At 44.8% G+C, this 26574-nt stretch overlaps 1 protein-coding gene across 2 annotated transcripts in view; it reads left to right on the plus strand.

The window, feature by feature from the left end:
* The first annotated feature begins 1340 nt into the window (after positions 1–1340).
* Positions 1341–26574, plus strand: part of LOC126108427 (Y-box factor homolog) — a 140599-nt gene continuing 115365 nt past the window's right edge. For both annotated transcript variants that reach the window (XM_049913641.1, XM_049913642.1), the window contains exon 1: positions 1341–1507. In XM_049913641.1, the coding sequence (XP_049769598.1) occupies positions 1342–1507 (166 nt within the window). In that variant the 5' untranslated portion in view covers position 1341. The remainder of the gene's footprint in view (positions 1508–26574) is intronic.

Raw genomic sequence — 26574 nt, forward strand, 5'->3', positions numbered from 1 at the left:
ACTTGTATGTTGCTAGGTTGACAGAGAAAATACATCTACCGTAGGGTTCTACTGTCCTTTTAACTAATTTTAATTACCTTACTCAAGAGTAGCTGTTCACACCGTTTTTACAATTAGCTTTTCATGGTGAGTATTGACTTAATATTGCCTCTCTTCTAGCTGAAACCAATCACTTCTGAAATTAGTTTCTTTTCTTACGTCTGCCAAACATGACATGCCATACTGCTCAACTCATTCCCATCTTCGGTTATAGCATCAAAATACTGCAGTACATATTCAATACGGCTGGTGGTACCCTCCTTACAGTATACTAATCAACACAAGAACAGACATGGAACCTTTTATGAGTCAAATTCAATTTGAGCGAGCACAATGACAAACTTGCACCAAATGATGACACACATGCTGTATTGAGAATGAATCACAGCGTGTGTTGCAGGATGTTGCACGTATCTATCTGCCGGGAGTTGTCAAAATCTACTGAGGTGGTAAGAGTAGGCTAGTCATCTTCATATTGAATTCAAATTCCATGGAGAGATGGGTTGTCTGTCGTTATGTATAGCTTAATAAAACAACGTCCACATATTACATTATCAGTTCACTGAATTGCTCACGAAACATTTGGACATTGCTTCTACAGTATCATTATCGTTAGAAAGCTTAATTCAGTGGTCAATCCCCACACACATAGTATCACACTCTCCTGTTTATCACAACTTTCTGCAGCAAAACTCATGTAAAGCTGAGTTTTTATATTTTGCGTCTTTCTTAGAAGGCCTTTGTTGGCAACTAGTCGTTACCTTGCTATATTAAAAATCAGACTGAATACCCTAATATGATACTATTTCCCAATAATAATGTTGGCTGAAACTTACGAAAATTTGTGGCGATATGATTGACACTGATGTATTCTGGGCTATTAACTAGAACCAATAACAGGTAGGGTATAAAATTTTTATACCGATAAAAATCACGGTTACGGTGGGTATATTTATCATGATGCATCGTCAACTTTTAGTTTGATTGTTTACGCTCGCCACCAGCCCCGAAATGGCATATACCTTGTATCAAAGAGTATTGAAGTCGTAAAGCTACTTCATTCTTTATGTCCGTTCTCATTCTGATAGTTGTTTTAGATTCTACTGTAACCTACGGTTCTGGAAATTATTGTTCAACAGTGTCCTGCGTACGTGGTATTTCAATCGATTTCATGGAACATGTTTAGAAATTACGTCTTCTTGTAGTCATCTGTGACGCGTAAATATCGGCCAATCACAAAGCTAAGTGTTGCGTCACCACGAAGCGACCAATGGGAGTGTTCGGGAGTTCCTATGTATGTGAATGTCCACGCGCCATGTTGAGAAGGAAATTAACAAAGCTGCAAGGAGGAAGGAGAACATCGGTTCGGCGTGTTTTAACACCTTTACCACCACCCGGAACGTCATGGCTGACCCGGAGAAGCAGCCCGAACAACCGAAGGCTGTAGTACAACAAAAGCACGTACTAGGTAAGTATTGAGACGATAATAATTTAATTTTAGGAAAATGTGTATAAACTGCTTCATCGCTACAGATCGGATGAGCACGCCTCCATTTTCAAGTGCTCTCAACACGTGCTTCTCTTTGAAGATAATTTTATGAAATTATATGATAGTATTGCAGAATAACGTTCGCGTGATCGGTTTATTTTTTTAACGGTGAGCTTCCAAAGAAACAGGTAAATACTGTATTTCACGCTGCTCAAATATCGACTGTTCTACAGAGCATTTTGGGCTTATGACATCTTATTTCGTCAGAACACAGGCAGAAGGCAGTTATTTCTTTAGAGTATAATTTCGATATGTGCTTAGTAATGGATAGACAGCTGACGAACGATTTTGATGCTAGAATTGTAGTACGCGTTTCCGCCTTGAGCTGGAGGAAAAATTTTGTGAATAAAATTATTTACTGACACTTGGCTATTAACAACCCCCTGGAAAGCTTGAAAAGCCCTGTTGCACCACGGGTCTAAGATCGGCAACACACTTTTTTGTTGCCATACCTAGATTTACGAACTATCGGTGTGGGATATCTTAATGTTGAACTTTTTGTGTCGATCTCAAATTGACGCAGTTGCGTAGGGGTATGTAGTTTATCGCACCCCGGCAACCAAAAAAAAAAAAAAAAAAAAAAAAAAAAACTGCCAACTTTGAGAATAAATTACAAAACTTGCCTTGCAATAGCATAAGCTTCCCGTAAATCTCGAGCATTAAATTCTATTATTTTTCGTGCACGTTGAGGCACTTTACAAGTATTTTTGCTACAAAACTAAAAATTGCCTTTTTTCCGTAGTTAATGGTTTACTCTCCTTACAACGTTTAAATTTTCACTGTAAATTTGCATCTTTTATTCGTATTCCTAGAAGAAATTAATCCATGTTACGGTTATTGTAGAACTAACAGCTGTTAGGCGTGTTTCCGCCGAATTTGAAATTATATTGTTTCGCTGTCTGTGCGAAGCAGACATATAAACCTCATATCTGGTGAGGAAGCAAGGGAGTTACACGCAATCATTTTGTTTGGTGTTCCACATCTTTTAGTACGGCAGTTAATTCATATCAAACATTTTACGCTGTGTATCCATACTTTTCGAAGCCCTCTAATTCTAATCGGTCGCAATGTTTTGAAGCGCAACAGGAATGTTTAATTGGTCTTCATTAACCTTACGAAAAAATGATAAATCTTAGTGACAAACTCTGTGTTTAAACTTCAAATTCTGTTACCTCATAACGGCATGTAGCTTTGGGCAAAGTAACTTTGTTTTATCGTCCCTCTGAAAACTGCTTCTGTAATAAAAATTGATGACAGTGGCAATCTTAACTTTTACTATATAGCGGCTCATTCACAAGTAACTGCATCCACTACAAGAATTGATAGAATGGCCATGTGAAGCAAATGCACTTAAAATTGCAATGAGCAGACAAAGTTCAGGCTGAAAAACTCATTCTAAATTTAGATACAGCATCTCTGGTCTGGCTTCCTGCCAGTAGTTTATTTCGTCTCAACTAGAGCTTATGGAGGCTCGGCATTGGTGGAATATTGCTGTTCATATCTAACAATCTGTGCAGAATATCCCCCTGTGTCGAATGATTGTTTCTGTGCTGAGGTGTACACTACTTTCCCAAATCAGATTTAGTGTGTTCATTTTAAACTGATAACAGCTGTTATTTATTTATTTTTTTGTTAAAGCAAAGAGATTTTCCATAGCATTTCTAATTTTTTGCTCTTAGTACTTTGGCCTAATACCTGTTGGAAATAGGTTTTGTGGAATATGAAGAAACAGCCTTTGATGTCTGTCAATTAAGAGCTGTGTGATTGATTGTGGGATCAAGCAGACGGTTAAAAGTTTGATTCGTAAATTAGATGGAGTTAAAGGTTGAATGTGGCAAGTTGCAAAAAAGTTGACACAATTTTTTCCCAATTTGCGTACTTGCATTCTTAAGTTAGTAAAAATTATAATAGCAGATGATCAAAAGCAGTCGTTTGCAGAAATTTTTTTCCAGGCAAATTCTGGCAATCACAATATGCACTTTGTCATAAGAGCTGACGGTTTCTTTTTGCGTCTCCTGACAGTTTGTTGACATTTCACTACATAACATAGTTACTAGGTGACATGACCCCCACTCGTGTGACTTTGAAACAAACATCTCGATCAGCTGACAAGTAAATACTTTTCCTGGCAGCCTGATGAACACTTTCTCTTCATAATATTTACAGAAGATTTTTACAGATATTGTCACCAGAGTTGAAGTAGTTACAGAATAACTGAGCAGATGCAAATGATCCGTGTATTCTAGTATAAATGTTACACTTTAATTGGTGGTTAATTCGAGAAGGATTTTGATACTTTCTCATCAGCTTCTAATCAGTGTCTTATGGAATATCTTTGCAGTAGGGCGACTGGATTTGTGATTTCTTGTAACATGAATTTCTAGTAATTCATGGAAAGTAAAATATAAAGGTGGCATCTGGTGTTCTGCAAGTGCTGCAGACTGTTTGCAGTTCTTAATCTATATAAACAGTAAATAGCCTTGTTAGATTGTATGCAAATATTGTTTACTGTCTAGTTATCAGGAGACAGACTAAATGACAAGGTCATATAGGCAAAATTATGGGGTGAAAATTGGCAGTAGGCTCTAAATAATAAAACATGTTGTCATTCACATGAGTACTAAAAGGAATCACCATTAAATTTGTTAAATGGTAAATCGCATAAATTTAGAGTCTTTCAATTCTAAATATCTATGGATCACAATTGTGGATAACTATAAATGTTGTGGAGGAGGGCAACCAAAGGCTGTGTTTCATTGGCAAAACAAAAGATGGAACAAGATTAATAAATAGACTGCCTGCACTATGGTTGTAAATTCTCCTCTGAGGACTGCTTCACAGAATGGGATCCTTACCAACAAGCATACCATGCTGACTGACTCTTACCGATACAAGATTAAGGCCAGTTTTCTAAAGTGGTAAGACACAACTTCCTTTGAAACTTGAAAAAGCCTCATGTGAAAATTAAATTTTAGTGCAGTTGATACGAAATATTTAGGTTAGTGTAATAAGAGTTGCTAAATGCATAGTGTATGGGTCTAGCAATTGTGACATCTCTGGTAAGCTTCTAGCTAGTATTTTTTTCATTTACATTAGATTTTATCAAATAACAATGTTAATTTTAAAACTATGGGGGACTGGCATGGTATATCAAGAAAAGGAAGAGAATGTAAAGTAATAAGATACAGATTGTGAGGGAAGGGAAAGCCACCTGTTCGATTTTTTGTACAGAGCATAATTCAGTAAGTGGAGTCGAAGTCGAAAATTTTCAGTGCTATCATGTTCTCAGTTCTGTTGCATGTTCCTATGCTAGGTCCAGGTGGCAGTCATGGGGAAAGCGTTTCAAACATGTTAGATGATGTTTGGACTTTGTGCCAAGCAGTGCTTCCCTCTGGACATGCAGTATTTAAAAGATATCATTGCGTGTGAAAAGTTTTCTGTTGGAGCTTAGAACCAGCTTGCTGGTATGGCACTTCGAATGTTGTTAATAAATTATGTATTTTCTAAATTCCCATTTTTTTCTGTGCTTTGTCGAGCAGTAAAGTTCTATTGTATCAGTTAACATTTTTCATACAAATCAGTTTTGTACAGATACTTTCCAATCTCACAAATGTCAGATCTGGCATTTACATTTTCAATTTCTACTCCTTAACAGGGTATGAATTAAGACTGTATATGTGGAAGAGACTTGGGTGTGGCACACGGTTTGATTATTTAATGGTAAGACAAAGGTTTAGAAACGGTTTTAAATTCGAAAACATTTCCAGGGGCAAATGCGAACTCTGACTTTAATACTTAGGAGGCAGAAGTGTGCTAATACTGTCTCCTAGTACTTCATAAGATTTTCTCGGGTAGTTAACGCCTTTTGTCCTCCGTCAGCATTTCCTCGATTCTCCTGTAGGACAAACAAATTAACACACATCCTCGACTTAAATTTAGTGACCGTGCAATAGTTCTCATTGCTACATCAAATGGACAGAGCTACGTGTTAGTCGAGAACAATTGTGTGACTGATTCTGAGGCAAAGAATAAAGTTTATTGCAAAAAAGCGAGAGTAAAGTTGTATTCGTCTACTTGCTCTGCTCCAATACTCCTGCATGAAAAAAGCAGGCTAAAGAAATTAGAACAAACATAGCCTGACATAGTCCCAACTAGTATATAATACAATGTTCAATAGCATGCACGCACCCGGAAATGCACAGTTAACTCGAATTACATTGAAGCGCCACATCACGTGTGCACTAGCTGTCAAATACTAATAGCGGGCGAGGTGCAGTTCTCGGCATTTACGATAGGTTCCCAGAGATGCATTTTAAAGGCGGTTTGTGAATTTGCCCATTTGATGAAATTCTAGTTGTAGGGAATGATGTGGAGGAAACACTAAATTTAATATGTTGGTACTGTTGCAGTGACAACGTTTAGAGATTGGCAAAGTAAAATATTACGACTGGGACAGGATGTTGTTAAGGTGAAAACAAGTACTATATACATTACTTTTGCAAAGAGCCTGATTGTTGCATGCTATCTTCTTCCAAAGTCTGTTTTGGCTGCACCTCATCGTCCTGCAGGATTGAGATGGGGGCGACGCTGGTACTTGAAGATTCTGCACTGAAATCGTCTCCAGCTCCGCCGTACATTCGCTGCACGTACTTTTACTTCAGCAATTGTCGTGTGCTTAATGTCGTAGGCTTGGACTTCCCTAGTGTGTGCAGCTAGATTACACCATACAACGTTCTTCTCCATAGTCGGGAATGATTCAATATATATTCTCAGCACTCTTAGAAAGTTTCAAACCTGATATGGTGCACAAGCAGTTTTTACCAGTAACCCTATTTGCGTTCATTGCACACGCTCTAAAGCGTAGTTAAACAATAGGCAATGTTTACTCAATATTAACCACTGTTCTGCATTTCACACACGTGGTGCACATACTTATTAATCGTTTTATACGCGTTTTTTGCATGCGAAAAGACCGCGTCATGTCAACAATCAGCTGTCTTCTCGTCATCCTAGCACTCGGTTGTTCAGTTTCGATAGTCGAAAAAAGGCTCTCATAGCAAAAATGTGTACAAATACGTGGAATTATTGGCTAAAATACTGCTTCTGCCTTTTTTCTCAAAGCCTGTGAAAAACTTTAGAAAACATTAATACCGAAAGTACTGGCCATTTCACCTTTCGGGCAGAATACGAATCCCGAATCGGAAGAACTAGGAGTCTTTAGAGGATAGCCACGAATCGATCAAGTTTCGCACTTGTTCATATGACTGGGAGTGCTGGTCAGCCAGGCCGTGTGTAATTGATCGAAAATCGTGAATGCGGCGGGTGGTGTATGTTCTGAAGAGGTTTTCGAACATGTGGTCACGTATCATACTGCAAAATCATGTCTATCGCCGTAGTTTCTTTCGGTGCTTAGTTCAAACGCATTCGATAACGATCTTCTGTGATTGTCTCAGTCGGTTTCAGTAGCTTTGAAAACATTAGCCACCATGCTACTGTTAGACGTCAAAATTACCATTCTTGATGCGTTGAAACCATTTTCCGAACGTTCAGCTAATAGTTAATTGTCTTAACACAGGTCTTCCCCAGCATCTGAGTCTCATCCGCAGCCTTCTTTGTTAAAATCAGAAAACTGAAACTTCACGCAAATGACGAGAATTGGGTCTGTTCTTTTAAGTTGACATCAGTCTAGAAAACTTTGATGCAATGACAGATCCTCTAATATTTAGATGACGTTATGTTTACAAATGCCGAAGTATGTATGATACACGACCTGCTACATGCACTACCACTTGCCGCTACCGCCACGTTTTGTAAAACGGCAGAAGGATATTTGTAGACCTAATATTTACGTCGTAATACATTCTCTTACTGATATTCACAGCAAAATATAATGAACAAAACAATAAAGTAACCCAATATTTGTTGGCTCCCTACAGCTATCATTTTCAAAATGGCACCATTCGCGTGCTCGCTTTCTTGTACGTAAAGTATCACCTTTTAGTCCTACTTGGTACGGGATCCATACTTCAACTTACAAGGAGGCGGCACGACCGTGGGGTCGGGGATTTGTCCGCAATTTTGTGGTGAGAGGACCCCAAACACCTCACGTGGTTAAAATATTAGGACGCACTACTCGGAAAATCCCGAGAAAAATAGATCAAAAGTTTCTTAGGTACCCTGAGCATAAAATGTTAGTCTATTGTGCTGCCGTCTATCCTACATGGATAGCGCTCGGACCCTTACGCCAGAGGTCCATGGTTCGATTCCTCCTCTGGCTCTTTTCTCCTGTTGCTTGCAGAATTGCAGCGCATTGTTACAGGAGAATCGTGAAATTAATTCCCGGGAAATTGTATAAAAATTCATTCTATAATTCACCATCAATTAGCGTCACAAATATTCAGAGACGTGATTTAATATGCCTGGTTTGCCTCAATTTGTCAAACTCGAAACATTTTCGTAAATGTTAATGGGGCATGTTTTTGTACAGATTTATTGCAAGCGCCATGTGATTGTAAAAAACCCGTTTTTGTATGTTGCGCAAGATGTCGCAAAAATGGTTTAGTTTGTTTTTACGATAATTATCACTGCGGTTCTTGTTTATAATTATTATATGTATAAAAATTTAAAGTTTCCCAATCGACTTTGTTATTCTGATTAAACAGGCAATGTTTCTCCTCATATACTTTACGATGAGAAATGGAAAACCCACCGCCATGAATTGTGTTGTTGGACAAAAAGAAAATTCAATAATGTAACTAATTTGTTAAAGATAATGTAGGTTTGGGAAACCTTCTGAATAATTGGTGGAATAACCAAAGAAAATGAAACAGAAGAAAAAAGTGCCAGAGGAATCGAACACGAGACCTCTGGCGTAAGAATCAGAGCCCTAAACACCGAAGCCAGACTGCGGCTCGGCAGTGTACTAACATTTTATACTTATAAGGCACCTAAGAAATTTTCGATTTTTCCCGGGATTTTCCGGGTAGTGCGTCCTAATATTTTAACCACGTAAGGTGTTAGGGGTCCTCTTTCACCATACAAAATTGCGGATAAATCCCGGACCCCACGGTCGTGCTGTCTCCTTGTTAGAGATAAATCATACATGTTCCATAAACCTAGGTAGATACACATCCTGCCAGTGATTAAAACTGCCACGTACTTATCCTTGACAACCTGTGGTCATTCCCCTTCATAAACACAGAATGTGGATAGATAGAGAACGATCTGGGGTACTGTTCAAATTGTCGGCCGTCGGTAATGGGGCGTGAACGGAAAGGATTCAAACAAAACTTGCGTGGGCACGCCTGAAGTAAGTTCATCTATCAATGACTCTCCAATAAAGATACACTGAAGAGCCAGAGAAACTGACACACCCGTCTAATATCCTGTAGGGCGCTGGCGAGCACGCACAAGTGCCGCGACACGACGTGGCATGGACTCGATTAATGCCTGTGGTGGTGCTGCAGGTAATTGGCGCCACGAGTGCTGCAGGGCTATCCATGAAACCGTGAGTACTAGCGGAGAGCTGTTCTGAACGGAGTCCCAGATATGTTCATGTCTGTGGAGTTTGGTGGCCAGCGGAAGTGTGTTCCTGCAGCCGCTCTGTAGCAATTCTGGGCGTGTGGGGTGTCTCATTGCCCTCCTGGAATTGCCTAAGTCCGTCGCATTGCACAATACACGAATGGGTGCAGTTGATCGGACAGGATGCTTACGCACGTGTCGTCTGTCTGAGTAGTATCTAGACATATCAGGTGTCTCATATCACCCCAACTGCACACGCCACACACTATTACAGAGCCTCCACCAGCTTGAGCAATCGTCAGCCGACATGCAGGGTCCGTGGATTCGTGAGGTTGTCGCCATCCGCTTGATAATTTGAAACGACACCCGTCCGACCAGGTAACATGTTTCCAGTATTCAGCAGCACAATGTCGGCGTTGACGGGCCCAGGCGAGGCGTTAAACTTTGTCGTGCAGTCATCGAGCCTACACGAGGGGCCTTCGGCGCCGAAAGCCCATATCGATGCATCGTTGAGTGATTCACACGCTGACACTTAATGGCCCAGTATTGAAATCTGCAGTAATTTGTGGAAGGGCTGCACTTAAGTCATCTGGAACGATTCTCTTCAGTCATTGTTGGTCCCGTTCTTGAAGGGTCGGAGATTTTTACCGGATTCCTCGTATTCACGGTAATTGCGTTCTACCTAAAAGTAAATCATTAATCCAGTCACAATTTTTTTACTCCGTATTTTACGGCCCTCCGCACACGTAGCGAATCAAATGAAACCCATCGCCCGGTGCGAGTCGGTACCAGATGCCTTGCGAAATCACTTCGTGTGTGGATTAAATAGGGCTCTGCAGAAAACGCGACTGCAGTATCGCCAATAAATCGCTCGCAACGCGTTACCAATCAGTTGTCAGGGACTCTGCGTCCGTGTTATCAAGCGATCGAGTTGCGCAGTGTCTTCACACAGCGCTGTATGCGTATTGGTTTTAGTTGAAAATGAACTAGCAGCTGGTGGACAATGCATTTGCATAGGAAGTCGAAAAACAGCCCCAATCTTCCTTATATACATTGTGTTACAAAAAGGTACGGCCGAACTTTCAGGAAACTCACACAAAGAAAGAAAATGTTATATGGACATGTGTCCGGAAACGCTTACTTTCCATGTTACAGCTCATTTTATTACTTCTCTTCAAATCACATTAATCATGGAATGGAAACACACAGCAACAGAACGTACCAGCGTGACTTCAAAAACTTTGTTACAGGAAATGTTCAAAATGTCCTCCGTTAGCGAGGATACGTGCATCCACCCTCCGTCGCACGGAATCCCTGATGCGCTGATGCAGCCCTGGAGAATGGCGTATTCTATCACAGCCGGCCACAATACAAGCACGAAGAGTCTCTACATTGGTACCGGGGTTGCGTACACAAGAGCTTTCAAATGCCCCATAAATGAGTAAACAGGGTTGTCAGGAGAACGTACAGTGTGTAAACTTTTAGATGGCAGACCTCTCCCTAGTCCTGAATCGGTAGAAGTCGGTAAACGTCGGGAGACTTCGGTAGGCACGCAGTTTCGACTGCTGCCAACATTATGTAGCTGACTGTTGTACAAGGTAGCCATTGTCGTCTGCTTCGTTATTGTTCTGCGCTGTACTGTTCTGCGTGTTTTTATTGTACAGTTGTGCTAAACATTATCAAAATGAGTGAAGAGACAGTTGCTGGCCATCTCGGGAGTCGCCAACAACCCCTACCGGTAGGCCTACGGTTAGAAGGAAACCAGTATTACGTAGCGATGCTCGCAAAATTATACTGCGTGTGATTGAATGCTGCGAAATGAAAAAAAAAAATGTTGCGAGCCGTGGGAATCGAACCCAGGTCCGCTGTATGACAAGCCTCTACCTAATCAGTTGCGCTACGCATGTTACAGTGACCTGACTGTTGGAACATTGTCGATTACTTTTCTCGGGATTTCGGAGAACTCACCAAAATTTCATTGCAATCAGATGAATGGTTTGTGAGCGCATAGTAGACAAACATATATATATATATACACTCCTGGAAATGGAAAAAAGAACACATTGACACCGGTGTGTCAGACCCACCATACTTGCTCCGGACACTGCGAGAGGGCTGTACAAACAATGATCACACGCACGGCACAGCGGACACACCAGGAACCGCGCTGTTGGCCGTCGAATGGCGCTAGCTGCGCAGCATTTGTGCACCGCCGCCGTCAGTGTCAGCAAGTTTGCCGTGACATACGGAGCTCCATCGCAGTCTTTAACACTGGTAGCATGCCGCGACAGCGTGGACGTGAACCGTATGTGCAGTTGACGGACTTAGAGCGAGGGCGTATAGTGGGCATGCGGGAGGCCGGGTGGACGTACCACCGAATTGCTCAACACGTGGGGCGTGAGGTTTCCACAGTACATCGATGTTGTCGCCAGTGGTCGGCGGAAGGTGCACGTGCCCGTCGACCTGGGACCGGACCGCAGCGACGCACGGATGCACGCCAAGACCGTAGGATCCTACGCAGTGCCGTAGGGGACCGCACCGCCACTTCCCAGCAAATTAGGGACACTGTTGCTCCTGGGGTATCGGCGAGGACCATTCGCAACCGTCTCCATGAAGCTGGGCTACGGTCCCGCACACCGTTAGGCCGTCTTCCGCTCACGCCCCAACATCGTGCAGCCCGCCTCCAGTGGAGTCGCGACAGGCGTGAATGGAGGGACGAATGGAGACGTGTCGTCTTCAGCGATGAGAGTCGCTTCTGCCTCGGTGCCAATGATGGTCGTATGCGTGTTTGGCGCCGTGCAGGTGAGCGCCACAATCAGGACTGCATACGACCGAGGCACACAGGCCCAACAGCCGGCATCATGGTGTGGGGAGCGATCTCCTACACTGGCCGTACACCACTAGTGATCGTCGAGGGGACACTGAATAGTGCACGGTACATCCAAACCGTCATCGAACCCATCGTTCTACCATTCCTAGACCGGCAAGGGAACTTCCTGTTCCAACAGGACAATGCACGTCCGCATGTATCCCGTGCCACCCAACGTGCTCTAGAAGGTGTAAGTCAACTACCCTGGCCAGCAAGATCTCCGGATCTGTCCCCCATTGAGCATGTTTGGGACTGGATGAAGCGTCGTCTCACGCGGTCTGCACGTCCAGCACGAACGCTGGTCCAACTGAGGCGCCAGGTGGAAATGGCATGGCAAGCCGTTCCACAGGACTACATCCAGCATCTCTACGATCGTCTCCATGGGAGAATAGCAGCCTGCATTGCTGCGAAAGGTGGATATACACTGTACTAGTGCCGACATTGTGCATGCTCTGTTGCCTGTATGTATGTGCCTGTGGTTCTGTCAGTGTGATCATGTGATGTATCTGACCCCAGGAATGTGTCAATAAAGTTTCCCCTTCCTGGGACAATGAATTCACGGTGTTCTTATTTCAATTTCCAGGAGTATATATATATATATATATATATATATATATATATATATACTTATCGCGAATGGACCCAGAAGGATCACGCAAAGCTTTCTGACGTCGTTTCTTCCATACTTCTTTCATTCGTTCTCCATGTTTTCTTTTTCTTTCTTCTGTCCATTTTGTTCCTGGTCTCTTTAGTGCTTCCTTCTCCGACAATACAATCCACTTTTCCACCTTATTTCTAAAAGTTTTTCTATCTTTGACATCTTTAAGTTCAATATTTGCTTTTTGTAAATCTAATTTTACTTGGCTAATCCATGGTGTTGTTGATTTGACTTTTTCTATGTAAGTGAGAATTCTGTTGGTGAGTCGTGTGGGGGAAGTCTAGTGACATGTCCATAAAATTTTAATCTTCGCCTTCTTATGTCTGCTGCCAGGTTTGATATAGTTTCTGTGGTTCTTCTTGATTGTATCCGGTATCCTTCTTCTGTTAATTTTGGACCTAAAATCTTTCTCATAATTTTGCGTTCTTCTTTTAGTATTTTTTCTAAGCCACATTTTGTGTGGAGTGTGAGCGTTTCACTAGCATATAGTGCTGCTGGCGTAATTACTGCGCAGTAGTGTCTGATTTTTGTGTTCGAGGAGATTATATATATATATATTATATATATATATATATAATGTACATGACGATTTCAGTTTCGTTTACGAACAACATTTAAAGAGTTTTACTTCCAAGCCTTTCGTCTGCTTTCCATGACGCACAATTTGTAGTGCCAGCAACTGGTAAGCGTGCCTTGTCCCCCTCTCCCCACCCCAACGGCTCCCCTCACCACCTCTCGCCAGCCGATGCTTGGTTCCTCCTCTCCCCGCACACCACTGCTGAGGCCACGGAATTGGTCCGCCTCTACCAATGCGTCGGTCACCAAATCTGTTGTTGAGAAGCGTACGAACACTTCGACTGAAATCTGCAGGAGCTCCATCGTGCATGAACCACGTTGTACTTTTAAAGGCACATGCACTAGCAGCACAGGTAGAGTATCCCGTATGAAATAGTGATAACGTGCTCCATTGTGCGTAGGTGGAAGAACGTGGGGCCCAATCGAGACATCACCAACAATGCCTGCCCAAACGTTCACAGAAAATCTGTGTTGACGTGATTGCACAATTGCGTGCGGATTCTCGTCAGCCCACACATGTCGATTGTGAAAATTTACAATTTGATCACGTTGGAATGAAGCCTCATCCGTAAAGAGAACATTTGCACTGAAATGAGGATTGACACGTCGGAGGAACCATTCGCAGAAGTGTACCCGTGGAGGCCAATAAGCTGCTGATACCTTGTACAGCAGCAACTTCTCTGACGCTGACATTAGGGTTATCGTCAACTGCACGAAGAATTGCCTCGTCCATTGCAGGTGTCCTCGTCGTTCTATGTCTTCCCCAGTCGCGAGTCATAGGCTGGAATGTCCCGTGCTCCCTAAGACGCCTATCAATTGCTTCGAACGTCTTCCTGTCGGGACACCTTCGTTCTGGAAATCTGTCTCGATACAAACGTACCGCGCCACGGCTATTGCCCCGTGCTAATCAGTACATCAAATGGGCATCTGCCAACTCCGCATTTGTAAACATTGCGCTGACTGGAAAATCACGTTCGTGATGAAGACTAACCTGTTGATGCTACGTACTGATGTGCTCGATGCTAGTACTGTAGAGCAATGAGTCGCATGTCAACACAAGCACATTACCTTCCTTCAATTGTGCCAACTGGCGGTGAATCGAGGAAGTACAGTACATACCGACGAAACTAAAATGAGGTCTAACATGGAAATTAAGCGTTTCCGGACACATGTCCACATAACATCTTTTAGTTATTTGTGTGTGAGGAATGTTTCCTCAAAGTTTGGCCGTACCTTTTTGTAACACCCTGTATAAAATTCTTGTCACAGTGTTTGTTGCCTTACTCCTCCGAAACGGCTCGATCGATTCTGATTAAATTTTGAATGTCTATTCGGTAGGTCTGAGAATCGGTCGTAATCTATTTTTCATACCCCTAAGTGATAAAGGTGGTCCACCCCAAAAATTTTCTTGCTTTTTGGACAGAACTTTTTATTTTTTATGATGTGGCATTAAAAATACACACAACCCTAAATTTTCACCCTTCGACCACCAACCCCTATTTTTAATAGCGATTTTAGTAATCTAATAATTTTCAACCCCTGTCGATAACTGATCAGTTATCAGTTGTGCCTCGGGCATGGCTGTGTGTGATGTCCTTAGGTTAGTTAGGTTTAAGTAGATCTAAGGTCTAGGGGACTGTGACCTCAGCAGTCAAGTCCCATAGTGCTCAGAGCCATTTGAACCATTTGTCTACCGCTGATAGTCTTTCACTATTCGATAGATAGGTAATTAAAGAAAACGTACCAAAAGCGACGACTCGAATATCCCTCTTTGAATAAACTAGACCGAGTAGTTTAAGTACGTAGCACGCGTCATTCGCCGAACCGACACTTAGGTCTAGCGCGCGCGCGCACACACATTGTTATCGTAGGGCAATAGTCGTACGACCAAATTCTTGTTGTGGAACAAAGAAGTTCGTATGCTCACTTTTGTTCCTCTAAAAGAATTTAATCGTACAATATTTTTACGTACGATGAAAATCGATGTGCGCTTGGTATTATTCATAATGCTGGCGAACACGTTTCGACACGAAATTGCCGCTATGTTTGTATGCTCATGGACGAGTTGTGTATCGGCTGCAATTGTTAAATCCACGCGATCTACCGTAGAAACGCTAGAACTAATAGTGGCCAATACTGCCGGACTTCCCCGTAAGTCTTTTCTCACTCCCTACAGTTTTCGGCCATTATTATTGTCACGATCTCCTGCCAACAATGGCTATTGTTAAACGTATACATTGTTACACGTATACATTATTCTTATAGACTAAATATAATTTATATGGCAAAACCTTTTCCGGGTCAACTATAACATAGATTTTGAGGCGGAAAGTAGTTCGCCGGGTATAGCTAGTTTTATGCAATAATCCCGCACGCTTTTGCAGGAGGGATTTGACAAAACCCTGTGAACGGGGAAAAATTCATTTGACGGGAATGTACTGTACACTGATGCGACAGTGTCATGGATAGCGGTACACACACATGCGGTAGTATCGTGTACGAATTGTCGGAGCTGTTACTTGTACTCAGGCGATTCTCGTGAAACGGTTTCCCGTGAGTGAGTGTGGCCGCACGACGGGGATTTGAGACTTCGACCGCGGAATGGTAGATGGAGCTAGACCGTTGGGACACTTCACTTCGGAAATCATTAAGGAATTCCGTATTACGAGATCCGCTGGATCAAGAATATCATATTTAATGCATTACATCCTACCCGGACAACGTAGAGGCCAGCAGCGCTCGCTTCGGAGCATAGGCGTTTGCCTGAGTTATTTGCTGCCAGGCAGGCGACGCTGCGTGAAAAACCGCAGAAATCGGTGTGGGGCGCACGACGAACATACCCGTCAGCACAGTGCGGCAAAATTTGGCGTTCGTGGCTTCAGACAACCCATGTGAGTGCCTTTGGTAACACCTGAAATGCCTCTCCAGGGCTCGTGATCAGTTGGATCCTCGACTACTGGAAAACAGTGGCTCGGTCAGATCAGTCCCGATTTCAATTGGTAAAAGCTGATGGTAGGGATAGTGTGACACAAATCCAACAAAGACGTAGACTAAAGTTGTGAACAAGGCACTGTGGAAGCTGGCTGTGGCTCCATAGTGGTGTGGACTGGATTTACATGGAATGGACTGAGCCCTGGTTATGTTCGCCAACTTCAGACCATTTGTAGCCATTCGTGGAAAATCGGTGTGGGGCGCACGACGAACATACCCGTCAGCACAGTGCGGCAAAATTTGGCGTTCGTGGCTTCAGACAACCCATGTGAGTGCCTTTGGTAACACCTGAAATGCCTCTCCAGGGCTCGTGATCAGTTGGATCCTCGACTACTGGAAAACAGTGGCTCGGTCAGATCAGTCCCGATTTCAATTGGTAAAAGCTGATGGTAGGGATAGTGTGACACAAATCCAACAAAGACGTAGACTAAAGTTGTGAACAAGGCACTGTGGAAGCTGGCTGTGGCTCCATAGTGGTGTGGACTGGATTTACATGGAATGGACTGAGCCCTGGTTATGTTCGCCAACTTCAGACCATTTGTAGCCATTCGTGGACATAGTTTCCAAACTACGATGTGCCCCCCAGGGGGTCCACAACTCTTTTGTGGATACGTGCGTAGCGAGCACGGGACCCCGAGCTAATGTGGCCTTCCTTCCTTTCCGGGCTGCATACCTTCCCTTTCCGCATCCTTCCCCATCCCGCATCTTCGCCCCTCCTCCCCTCACCTCTGGCTCTTTGCTTCCCTTTCTCCCCATCTGGGAGTATGGTTTGTGCCTACGTCCGGAGACGGACGCTCGAAACTGTTCCAACTTCCTTGCTTTCTCCACTTGCAAGTCTTCGTCCTTCCTCTGTCCTTTTCTTTTCCTTTCCTCTTCTCTTTGCCCTTTTCTCCGCTGCGGCGTTTGAGACCCCTCTTCTTTCCTTTCCTCTTCTCTTTTTTCCTCCCTGTGTGTGTCTGAAGGCCGACCCACGCACCTCCATGCGTAGCCGGTGACGGGGTAACGCGTAATTCCCCGCCCTGGGTAGACAGGTAGGACACGTACGTACCCCCTGGTAACGGCCAGGCCCAGGGAGGGGTGATTACCCGAGCTGATACCTTCCGAAAGTGCCGATTGGTCCCTCCGTCCGTTTGTCGGGAGGTGTGACCTGAGGTGTGAACAATCACCTAAGGCGGGAGTGCCCTCAGAGAAGGGCCCCCACAAAGGAGGAGCGTGCCATCGGAGACGCCGGTAATCATGGGGGATTCTTCCGCAATGGTTTCCTCACCTTCCACTATGTCTGCTCACAAACGTAAGTATACTGAGTCTCAGCCACAGACAGTTCTTCCATCGTTGCCACAGTTCCTTGTTGTTTCTCGGTCTGATGAAGGTCACGACTTCTCCACGGTCAACCCTTTCATTATTCAGAAAGGTGTCGACGCAATTGCAGGTCCTGTAAAGTCTTGTTCCAGATTACGGAATGGCACCCTGTTGTTAGAAACACACAGTGCCCTCCAGGCACAAAAATTGCTGCGTACTTCTCTGCTCCACACCTTCCCTGTCCGGGTGGAACCGCACCGTACCTTAAATTCCTCGCGTGGAGTCGTTTATACACGCTCCCTCGATGGATTGTCTGACGAAGAAATTCAGCACTATCTGTCTGACCAGGGCGTAACGGCTGTTCATAGAGTTATGAAACAGGTTGACACGAACATCATCCCAACCCGCACTGTCTTCTTGGCATTTGACAGAGTTCAACTCCCATCGAAAATCAAAGCAGGCTATGAGATAATTTTCGTTCGCCCTTACGTCCCAAACCCTACGCGTTGCTATCGATGTCAGCGGTTCAATCACACCAGCCAGTCCTGTTCCAATCCGGCAAAATGTGTTACGTGTGGCAAGGATGCCCATGAGGGTGCTTGTCCACCTCCATCCCCTCGCTGCATCAACTGTATGGGTGACCACCCTGCTTCCTCTCGAGATTGCGCCGTTTTTAAGGACGAAAAGCTCATCGAGGAAATAAGAGTGAAGGAAAAGGTGTCGACCTTTGCTGCTCGAAAATTATTCGCCAGTCGACAGCCCACCGTGCCTCAGACAGGAAAATACAGCACTGTCCTTGCTTCTCCTCGGCCAACAAAGGAGGCGGCCACGCAGACTTGCGACCTCACCTTTAGTACCACAGTCGTCAGATCGGCCAGCGCAAAGATCGCCCGTTCAACCTTAACACTTTCGCCTGCCCACTCTATGGCTCACCCTTCGTCGGGTTCTGCTAAATCTCGAGCCCAAAAGTCAGACGCCAAGTCTTCGAAAAAAGAGCATACTCGTGAAGAGTTTTTACGTACCGCAACTGCACAACCATCGGTTGCTCCTTCATCTAAACATCATACTTCCAAGAAGGCTACAAAGAAACCCAGTTCCTCTCCTTCTCCGCCAAGGCGTGTCCCATCTACAGCACCACCTGGCGGAAATCGCCCTCGGCCGTCTTCTGTGTCGCCGAGGCGCACTGCTGGTGGCCGGTCAACCGGCTATCGCTGGTGGCAGGGGCTGCTCCTGACCAACCTATGGATCAGGATCTTCTGCCTTCGGTTGAATGCCATTCCATGCTGTCGGTCGCAAGCTCTGAGCAGTCGTTGAGTTGACAGCACCCTTGGTCACATTCCTCAATTTTCTGTTCACCCTATGTCTATTGTCCACTGGAATATCCGCGGCATTCGAGCCAATCGGGATGAATTGTCCGTCCTCTTACGATCCTACTCGCCGGTCATCTCCTGTCTTCAGGAAACAAAGCTGCGTCCCCATGACCGCTTTGTTCTCCCTCATTTTCAGTCCGTCCGATATGACCCCCCCCTCTGTTGAAGGCACTCCAGCCCATGGAGGACTCATGATTCTTCTCCATGATACTCTCCATTATCACCCAATCCACGTAAACACTTCCTTCCAAGCTGTCGCCGTCCGTCTTTCCCTTTCTGGATACACGTTCTCTCTTTGTACTGTATACATTCCATCATCCACACCAATGGCACGAGCTGATCTCCTTCATCTTCTTGGTCAGCTTCCACCCCCCCCCCCCCCCCCGCCCTATTTGCTGGTTGGGGACTTCATTGCCCACCACCCGCTTTGGGGATCTCCACATCCTTGTCCACGTGGCTCTCTATTGCTAGACGTCTTCCACCAAGCGGATCTAGTTTGCCTCAACACTGGGGTCCCCACATTTTTGTCTGCCTCCACGACAAATTTATCTCATTTGGACCTTGCGGTCGGTACTGTTCCGCTAGCTCGGCGCTTCGAATGGTTCGCCCTTGATGATACACACTCGAGTGACCACTTTCCATGTGTCCTCAGACTGCAGCCTCCACTGCCATATATGCGCTCGCGACGCTGGAAATTTGCCCAAGCCGATTGGACACTTTTTTCGTCTCTAGCGACATTCGATGACCGTCGCTTTCCCAGCGTCGACGATGAGGTCACATATTACCGACGTTATTCTTACAGCTGCGGAACGTTCAATGCCACGCACCTCCGAATTGCCCCGGCGCCCCCTAGTTCCTTGGTGGAACGAGGCATGCCGTGACGCAATACGTGAGCGGCGACGTGCTCTTCGCATTTTCCGTCACCATCCTACTTTGGCCAGCTGTATCCGCTATAAGCAGCTCCGTGCGCGATGCCGTCGCGTCATCCGCGATAGCAAGAAGGCAAGCTGGAAATTCTTTATTAGCTCATTTAACACCTTCACTCCCTCCTCGGAAGTTTGGAGTCGGCTTCGACGGTTCTCAGGCGCGCCTAGTTTCTCCCCGGTCTCTGGGCTCACTGTCGCGCGTGATACGTTAGTGGACTCCGTCGCAATTTCTAACTCCTTGGTTAAACGCTTTGCTGAGATTTCGAGCTCTTCAAATTACCCGCCAGCGTTTCTCCCCGAAGAAACGTGCAGCGGAAGTGCAACCTCTTGCTTTCTTCTCTCAAAATTGCGAAAGCTATAATACTGTTTTCTCCATGCGGGAACTCCAACATGCACTCTATTCTTCTCGCTCCTCCGCCACAGGACTGGATGGTATCCACGTCCAAATGTTGCTGCATTTATCAATCCATAGTCTGCGTTACCTCCTTCGCCTTTATAATCGAATTTGGACCGACAGTACCTTTCCCAGACGGTGGCGGGAAGCTGTTGTCGTTCCCGTTCCGAAACCTGGAAAGGACAAACATCTCCCCTCTAGCTATCGCCCCATTTCTCTCACGAGTAGTGTCTGTAAGGTTTTGGAGCGTATGGTGAATTACCGTTTAGCTTGGTGGCTGGAATCCCGCAGTCTTTTAACACCAGCCCAATGCGGATTTCGGAAGCATCGTTCTGCAGTTGACCATCTTGTTGCTCTCTCCACTTATATCATGAACAATTTTCTCCGGAAACGCCAAACGGTAGCAATATTTTTTGATCTGGAGAGAGCATACGATACCTGTTGGAGGACAGGCATCCTCCGCACACTGTTCTCTTGGGGCTTTCGAGGCCGGCTGCCCCTTTTTCTTCGCGAATTTATGGCAGAGCGCACTTTTAGGGTGCGGGTGAACACTACTCTCTCCCGTACTTTCTCCCAAGAAAACGGGGTACCCCAGGGATCCGTGCTGAGTGTTGTACTGTTTGCCATCGCCATCAATCCAATTATGGATTGTCTCCCTCCTGATGTCTCGGGCTCCCTCTTTGTGGACGATTTTGCGATCTACTACAGCTCTCAACGGACCAGCCTTCTTGAACGGCGTCTTCAAGGCTGTCTCGATCGCCTCCACTCGTGGAGCATCGAAACCGGCTTCCGTTTCTCACCCAGTAAGACCATTTGTGTCAATTTTTGATCTGGAGCTTTTTACACTAGCCCTGTGGAAAGCCTTTATGCTGAGACTGCTGAACCTCCGCTGTCCAATCGGCGAGCAGTCGTCCTGAGTCCATGCCTGCTAATCCAGCCCATGACCTTTTTTTTCGACGCCTCCTTTGATGTAGGGTATGCAGGCCGCTCCTCTTCCCTACTACCCCCGGGAGTCCGCTTCCGTCAACTGCTCCATTCTCTTTCCTTCCGCTTTCCTAAAACCTTCTTGACAACTTGGGGTACAGCACCGCCTTGGCTCCGTCCCCGGATCTGCCTGCTCCGTGACCTTTGTCAATTTCCCAAGGTTGGTACCCCTACACTTGTTTATCGTCGGGCATTTGCTGCTCTATGTGCACAAATGACGGACGCCACATTTATTTACACCGACGGCTCGAAAACATCGTTAGGTGTAGGGAGTGCCTATATTGTTGGCGACACCCTAAATCGCTTTCGGCTTCCCGACCAGTGTTCGGTTTTTACTGCGGAGCTTTACGCTGTTCTCCAGGCTGTCCACTACATCCGCCGCCATCAGCGGATACAGTACGTTATCTGCTCAGATTCTCTCAGCTCTCTCCTCAGTCTCCAAGCTCTTTACCCTGTGCACCCTCTGGTCCACCGGATTCAGGACTGTCTGCGCTTGCTCCACCTGGAGGGCGTCTCGGTGGCGTTCCTCTGGCTCCCGGGACACGCTGGTATCTGTGGGAATGAGGCGGCCAAGGCTGCAGTTTCTCTTCCTCGGTCAGCTATTCAGTCGCTTCCCTTCACCGATCTACGGAGCGGTTTATGTCGCAAAGTTGCTCATTTATGGCATGCGCATTGGTCAACACTTCCCCGTAATAAATTGCGGGAAGTGAAAGCCCTTCCTTGCGCTTGGACCTCTTCCACCCGAACGCGTCGTCGGGAGGAGGTAATTTTAGCTAGACTCCGGATAGGGCACTGTCTTTTTAGCCATCGACATCTTTTAAGCGGCGATCCTCGCCCACTCTGTCCCCACTGCTCTCAGCTGTGGACGGTAAGACACCTTTTAATTGAATGCCCCTATTTTACTCCGTTACACGCCCGTCTACAGCTGTCGCCTGATCTATCGTCGATTTTAGCAGATGACACGCGCTCAGCCGACCGCGTTCTCCAGTTTATTAGTGACAGTGAAATGACGTCAGTCATTTGAAGCTTTTTTTGGGGACAACCACCCCCTTTCTGTAGCAGATTTTTAAGCATTGCTTCTATTTTTAGTTTCTCCAATTTTATGACTTTGTTCCCATTGCTGCTGGTTTTCAATTTCGGTTTTTTACTGTCTTAAGTCACGGGCTGGGCGCTAATGACCATAGAAGTTTTGCGCCCTAAAACCAAAAACAAAAAAAAACTACGATGCAATATTTATGGATGGAAATGCGTCATGTCACCAGCCACACTTGTTAGCGATTGGTTTGAAGAACATTAAGTCGAACGAATAATTTCGGACCCATAGCGCCGACATGACTCCCATCGAACATTGATGGGACATAATGGAGAGCTCATTTCGTGCACAAAATCCTGCCCGTCAGCCCTTTAGCAATTATGGACCGCTGTAGAGGCAGCATGGCTCAAAATTTCCAACGACTGGAGTCTACGCCTACGCCACGTAGTTTCCGAACTACGCAGAGGAAAAGTAAGCGGGATGTTCGTCACCTCAGTGTAAATTTGTTTAAAATTAAATTACCTGTACGTCATAGGAACAAATGTACAAAAGAATCCAGACGTGGAGTATTCTTTTGACTAGCAGCGCCATTGCCACTCTGCAAGTTAAATTTGTGTGCAAACGAAATTCGAAAACGACTGGAAAGCCCCACATTATTCAAGTAACGCAAACCATATTTCCTTGTATATAAATCTAAAGAACGTAGTGTTTTGAAAATAAAGGTTACGCTGTTATGGCGGAAGAAATCGAATGTGCCACATCGTCGTTAAACTGTAAAATTGTTCTATAGGAAGCTACGAATTTCGAATCTGTATGTTTGCGGCTCCTTGGCTGCTACAAATGAATAACAAATTTTCTTTGGACGCACGGATAAGTCTAGAATTTTCTTACCTTTTTCATATTTGTGCAATAACGGAGCACATGGTTTTTTTAAGAGTTACTTGACATACCGGGTGCTACAAACAGTACTCTCCCCCTATGCGCCCACACTCGGCAACTGCGGTGTTTCTCATTTGAGTTTCACGTTTACGAAACTGCGTTGGCAACCAGTTGCCGATTCAGGTCGCCTGCCCGTGGCGTTCGTAAAAAGTCGTTCAGTGTGCGGACGGCCTTACTTCGGTTAATAAGCATTGGCGGCTCAAATGTGCGGACGACGATATGGTAGTTTGGCCCAGCTTTGCCGTTGTAAAGCGGAAAATTATAAAGAATAAACGTGATCTACAGTGTAGACCAATCGATGAAACGAAAAACCCTTTAAGTTATTAAGGGCGAAAATACAATATTCTACACTTCTGGCCATTAAAATTGTTACCCCAAGAAATGCAAATGATAAACGGGTATTCATTGGACAAATATATTATACGAGAACTGACATGTGATTACATTTTCACGTAATTTGGGAGCATAGATCCTGAGAAATCAGTACCCAGAACAACCACCTCTGGCCGTAATAACGGCTTTGATACGCCTGGGCATTGAGTCAAACGGAGCTTTGATGGCGTGTACAGGTAAAGTTGCCCATGCAGCTTCAACACGATACCACAGTTCATCAAGAGTAGTGACTGGCGTATTGTGACGAGCCAGTTGCTCGGCCACGATTGACCAGACGTTTTCAATTGGTGAGAGATCTGGAGAATGTGCTGGTCAGAGCAGCAGTCGAACATTTTTTGTATCCAGAAAGGCCCGTGCAGGACCTGCAACATGCGATCGTGCATTATCCATATTCTGGTAACAGTCATTGGATCTCGACTGACGCGAGCAATGTCGCGATACGATAAACCGCAATCACGATAGGCTACAATCCGACTTTTATCAAAGTCGGAAACGTGATGGTACGCATTTCTCCTCCTTACACGAGGCATAACGACGTTTCACCAAGCAACGCCGGTTAACTGCTGTTTGTGTTTGAGAAATCGTTTTAGGTGTCGCCAACGGTGCTAACCTTATGTGAATGCTCTGAAAAGCTAATCATTTCCACATAACAGCATCTTCTTCCTGTCTGTTAAATTTCGCGTCTGTAGCACGTCATCTTCGTGGTGTAGTAATTTTAATGGCCAGTAGTGTAGAATGTAAAGCTGCGTTAAATTTTCCCAGCGGATCGCATGCCCCAACATTCCTCGGGAATGCATCCAGAATATTACTAACTCTGGTAATGATATATCGGTTGACACCTTTCCAGCCATTGTCAAGGGAAGGTGCTTGAATGATTTTAAAGCACTTCACATTGTGGAATAAACACGCATGCATCAAAGATAACTTGGTAGGGAACAATCATCAGCGGTAGAGAAAATATTAAGCCCCTAAGCTTGTAGTTTTTGTTGCACATTGCGATAACAGCGCTCGCTCTAAGCGACCAGCAAGCTACACTTCTGAATAAGGTATTGGACGAGTGCGAATATTATGTCATGTTGATTTGAAACAGTTTTTACAGTATGGAGCGTATGTAATGCCATAAAAATTCATAACTAAAACGTCACACCGTTTCTTTAGCTTCCTGAGGACAATGGGAAATACGAAACACGTTACAGGACTGTTCGCTACGAGTCTCTTGCAACGTTCTGATGTTTATTGAAGAACGTAGTTTCCCTTTACGAACAAAACCGCTGTAGTAAACACTAGAAGACGTGACCTTTTGTAGAAATACGTTGTATATCTATCCAACATTGCGAAATTTTGTTCGTTACACTTCCACCGAAATCAGAGTGGAACGTAGGAAACTTGCAGAGAATGTAATACCTATATTAAACGTACCAAATAAGCCACCATGACCGTAACTGAATGAAAAACCATGCACGTGAAGACAAAACTTCAAAAGCATTAAATTTTTTTCCCAACAGAAGAAAAAATCAGGTTACACCTGAGCAACAAAAGGCAAGAACGTTAATACATTTCCTTTTAAAGTGAAAGTAATTACATTTACCAAAATAGTCGTCTGTTTGAAAGTAATGAAGCGGAAGAATGTGACTCGTAAAGCTGGAAAAAAATCCAGCTTATCGGAAAAACAGAAGCGTATGCGTATGTATCATGCATGAAAGATGTTTATATTCTCTTGCTTTCAGCGGAGTAAGCTGCGATTATACACAGTCGTAAGATTTCGTTCAGTGGGATTCGGTTGTTTTTACGTTTCTCTCGCGTTCTCTTGATAATGCATGGAACCCCAAAGAACTGTAAATAGAAAAATTAAAACATACGTACGCCACCTCGAAAGCTAGTGTCCCTGGAACTGTCACACAATTTTCGCAGCAGGAAGTGTATTACGCTGTCAAGCACAGGTTATGAATGGCATAGTTGTAATGCAAGGCAGCGAAGACAATATTGACTTCTAGTGCGCAGAGGTTTCCCAGGTTTTTCGAGGTGGAATCTCCTCGGTCGAGCACGTTGTTTGCTAATTTCTGCAGCTCCCTTGACCACTGAATGGTAACGGGATGCGGCTGTGGCCATTATACTAACACGCGCCTATGACAAACAGATCTGAACATCGCATTTCCAGTGACAACTCAATGGGAAAATTGCATATTACACGGACACTACATCGTGTCGTGAATTGTGGTTGTGTAAGATATGTTGCAGTCGGGCCTGAAGTAATACTGCCAGCCGCAGCAAACAGTTGCACTGTAGACACTACCGAATGCTTTGTATACTCCAATGTAATTGTTGTTGAGAATTTTTTTCCTTATTTTGAAAAGGGTGAAGACTAATCCTGGTGTATAAAGGGATTCGAACGAGTCCCATGACGACAAATGGAATCTGCGATCCCTATGACCGTTAGTCAGCTGTGCCTTCGTGGACGCACAGAACGCGGACGTAGGATGGCAGCCCCCTCGAGAGGGAGGCCGGGCTTGTTCCGAAGCACAGCTTCTCTCCCCTCTGCAGTCTTAAGTTCTCGTTTGTTTACGGTTGTGGCCAGCTGCCACGATATGCTCAGCACAATACTGACCACAGCCTCATCCTACTGGTATTCAGTGGTGAAGCAAGCTGTAGAAATAAAATTGTCAACCGAGGCGGTCTCCACCTCGACACACCTCATTTCACGTCTGCGCCCTCTGAGCAAACAGTTGTAAGCTGTTTTTTGTGGCCTGACGTTCGGATTCCGTTCATTGTAATCAACCAAATACTTAGTAGGCACTGTGAATTCGCTGATTCTGCGCTTGCTTTTTAAACCCTCTATAACTGACGTCTAATACCTTGTTTGAAAACAAGGTTAAATGATTTTTCTCGGTTGTATTATCTCAATAGTGTCGGCTATAAATTCGTCGCAACAGTGTTAAACAATCTCTCTGCAGCCGGCCGAAGTGGCCGTGCGGTTAAAGGCGCTGCAGTCTGGAACCGCAAGGCCGCTACGGTCGCAGGTTCGAATCCTGCTTC

Source organism: Schistocerca cancellata, chromosome 11 (assembly GCF_023864275.1).
Source record: "Schistocerca cancellata isolate TAMUIC-IGC-003103 chromosome 11, iqSchCanc2.1, whole genome shotgun sequence".
NCBI classification, from domain to species: domain Eukaryota; kingdom Metazoa; phylum Arthropoda; class Insecta; order Orthoptera; family Acrididae; genus Schistocerca; species Schistocerca cancellata.